General features: G+C 46.5%; 1 protein-coding gene across 1 annotated transcript; it reads right to left on the bottom strand.

Annotated features, from left to right (window-relative positions):
* Positions 1–327: 327 nt before the first annotated feature.
* LOC307038764 (general transcription factor II-I repeat domain-containing protein 2A-like) lies at positions 328–2,087 on the bottom strand (the record flags this gene model as incomplete). The annotated part of the gene is made up of 2 exons (XM_079680443.1): positions 328–829; positions 1,031–2,087. The coding sequence occupies one exon, from the start codon at positions 2,085–2,087 to the stop codon at positions 1,035–1,037; it is 1,053 nt and encodes a 350-aa protein (XP_079536569.1). The 3' UTR covers positions 328–829; positions 1,031–1,034.
* Between the last annotated feature and the right edge of the window lie 721 nt (positions 2,088–2,808).

The raw sequence follows: 2,808 nt of genomic DNA, 5'->3' as shown, positions 1-2,808 counted from the left end.
ATCTGAGGGCCACAAAAAGAGGAGGTGGGGGCCGCCATTTGCCCATCCATGCTGTAAATCAGGGGTCCCCAAACTTTTTTCTCTGGGGGCCACATTATCGTTCCTGACTGTGATGAGGGGCCGGGATCGATCATGTGGGCTGTATACTAGGCCACTGCCTGTTATAGCCATAATTTCTAGCACAAAATATTTCATCATTACAAGTGATTTGCAAAAGAAGTGAGTACTTCACATGTTTTTCAATTTGAAATACCACAGGTATTCTTTTTATTTTCTAATAACAACCATGTAAAAATAGCAAGGAAAGGTTAGAGAAACATGGTGATTGACAGTTTATGAGTGATACAATAGAAATGGTAGGCCTATATTACAGTGAGATGAGAAATCATCAAGACAAGAAACTTGGTGAACAATATATCAACTAACCAACTCTTATTTGTATATTCAGGTGAGATTTTTTTTGTTCAAGGTGAAAATGCAATGAGCACCCAAACACTTTTACAGCACAATTATCATCCCTTTGAAATAGGAGATTGAGATGAGGGGCAGTGCATAAAGAGGAGAAAGAGGAGAGAGAGGAGAGAGAGGAGAGAGAGGGAGAGAGAGAGACAACGATGGAGAGGCAGATGCTGAGAGAAGAGATTGGGAGGAGAGACTGAGCAGTAAACCCTCGGCAGGTTAAACTAGAAGAGAGTAACAGAATGGGAAGTCAGCAATATGTGCAGTAGGTGAACTGAATTGGTACTTGTAGCCAGGGTGGAAGGAAGGATGGATGGGCAGTGATCTTTGAGGTCAGTAGTTGCAGTCCCCTCTCTTGCTGCCTGGAAACCTGGCATAAAGGGATGACATTGGACACATTCAGTAAATTACATAAATATGCTGCCTGTTGTTCCTTGTGATGTGATTTTACAAATACAGTGTAGCATTATTCATTAAAATTCATTAAAAACATTAATCATATTTCATCAAAAAATCATAGTTCATGTTTACAGCCATATAAAATTGTAATAGTTAAAATCAGTATATTTACCATATCAGTGTGAACTGTGTGCTTGCTTCTGGCTGGTGAGAAGTCCGATGTCTGGGTGTAGCCTAGTGGTTGCCAGTCTCAAAGTTTGATGCAAATGTTCATCTGAGAGTCTGTTCCTCGTTGGATTTTTTATTTGCTTCATGCAGGAAAACGTCTGCTCGCAGGTGTAGGTGCTGCCAAAAACGGTACACATCTTCAGAGCATGTTGTTTAATGTTTGGGTAAGTGCCCTCTGGTAGCTCAGCATAGAACTCAAGGAGGTGGTCAGGCTTGAATGCGTCTTTAAGGACATCACAATTCTGCAGCTCGGCTAGTTCAAACTGAAGAGAGGGAAGTGCGTCGTCAATGTCAGCAGCAAAGGGGTTCTGGAACAGACTTATGTCTTTGTTGTTGACATGAAGCTCGCGGAAGCGCACACTGAACTCTCGCTGCAGCATCTCCAGGGCATCTTTGCACTTCGCGACTGGGAAAGGGGCGGCTGGTTTCTCGGCGCAGTAGCTTTGGGTGGCAGGGAGATGTTTGAAGTCCAGCTTTTGGACCTGTCGCACAAGGAGCTGCAGTTTGACCTCGAATGCTTTTATGTGGGAATACATGTCGCTGATGAGATTCCCTTTGCCTTGGAGCTGTAGGTTGAGGTGGTTCAACAGTTCAGTCACATCAGTTAAAAACGCGAGGTCCCATTTCCACTCCGGGTCGGTCAGCTCCCGTACCGTTTCACCTTTAGACTGGAGGAAGGTGTTGATTTCGGGCAGCAGGTCGTAGACACGGAGCAATACTTTGCCTCGACTTAACCGCCGGATTTCGGTGTAGTACAGCACATCCTGGTGAGCAGACCCCAGCTCGGAGAGAAAGGCCTGGAACTGCCTGTGTTTCAGCCCATTTTTCCGGATGTAGTTGACACAGTGCACAACCACCTTCATCACAGAGGCCCACCTCAAAACTTTGCAGCACAGCGCTTGCTGGTGAATCAGGCAGTGGACTTGAATCGGTGGGGCGAGACTTCGTTCCTCGAACTCGCCGTTCAAGCGCCCTACTAGACCCCTCGTAGATCCGACCATGCTAGGCGCACCATCTGTAGTGACACTGGCAAAATTAGCCCATTGCAGACCAAGTTCGCCCATTGTTTTGCACACTTCGACAAAAAGGTCTTCTCCAGTTGTTGTGCCTTTTAGGCTTCTCAGTGATGCCAGCTCCTCTGACACTTCAAAACGTGTGTTGACTCCACGAATAAAAATCAACAGTTGTGCCGTGTCCTGTACGTCATTACTTTCATCCATGGCTAAAGCAAAACACTTGAATTCTGCGGCTCTCTCTCTCAGTTGGTCAAACACGTTTCCCCCCATCTCCTCAATTCGTCTCGTCATCGTTTGTGCTGAGAGACTCACCCCACGGAAGGCATCTGTCTTCTCGGGACACACCTCCTCGGCCACAGCCAGCATCATGGCCTTCCCGAATTCTCCGTCTGTGAACGGCTTGCCGTGGGTAGCCAGTAGGTTAGCTACTTTGTAGCTAGCTCGGACAGCAGCCAGGTTGACCCGGGATTGACGAAGGAAGGCATCCTGTTGAACAGCTAGTCCGCCTTTCAGACGCCGAACCTTATCATCTCTCGCTAGCCCGCTCAAGCTAGCATACTCTCTGTGCCGGGTTTCGTGATGGCGGCGAAGGTTGAATTCTTTAAACACGGCCACATTTTCTTTACATATAATACAAATGGCACGGTCCTTCCATGGAACAAAAAAATAATCCTTGGTCCATTGTTCTTTAAAAACCCGACACTCT

This window comes from Notothenia rossii, assembly GCF_949606895.1.
Source record: "Notothenia rossii genome assembly, chromosome: 5".
Taxonomy (NCBI): Eukaryota; Metazoa; Chordata; class Actinopteri; order Perciformes; family Nototheniidae; genus Notothenia; species Notothenia rossii.
The sequence above is the reverse complement of the archived record's forward strand: the minus strand, read 5'-3'. Positions and strand labels throughout refer to the sequence as shown.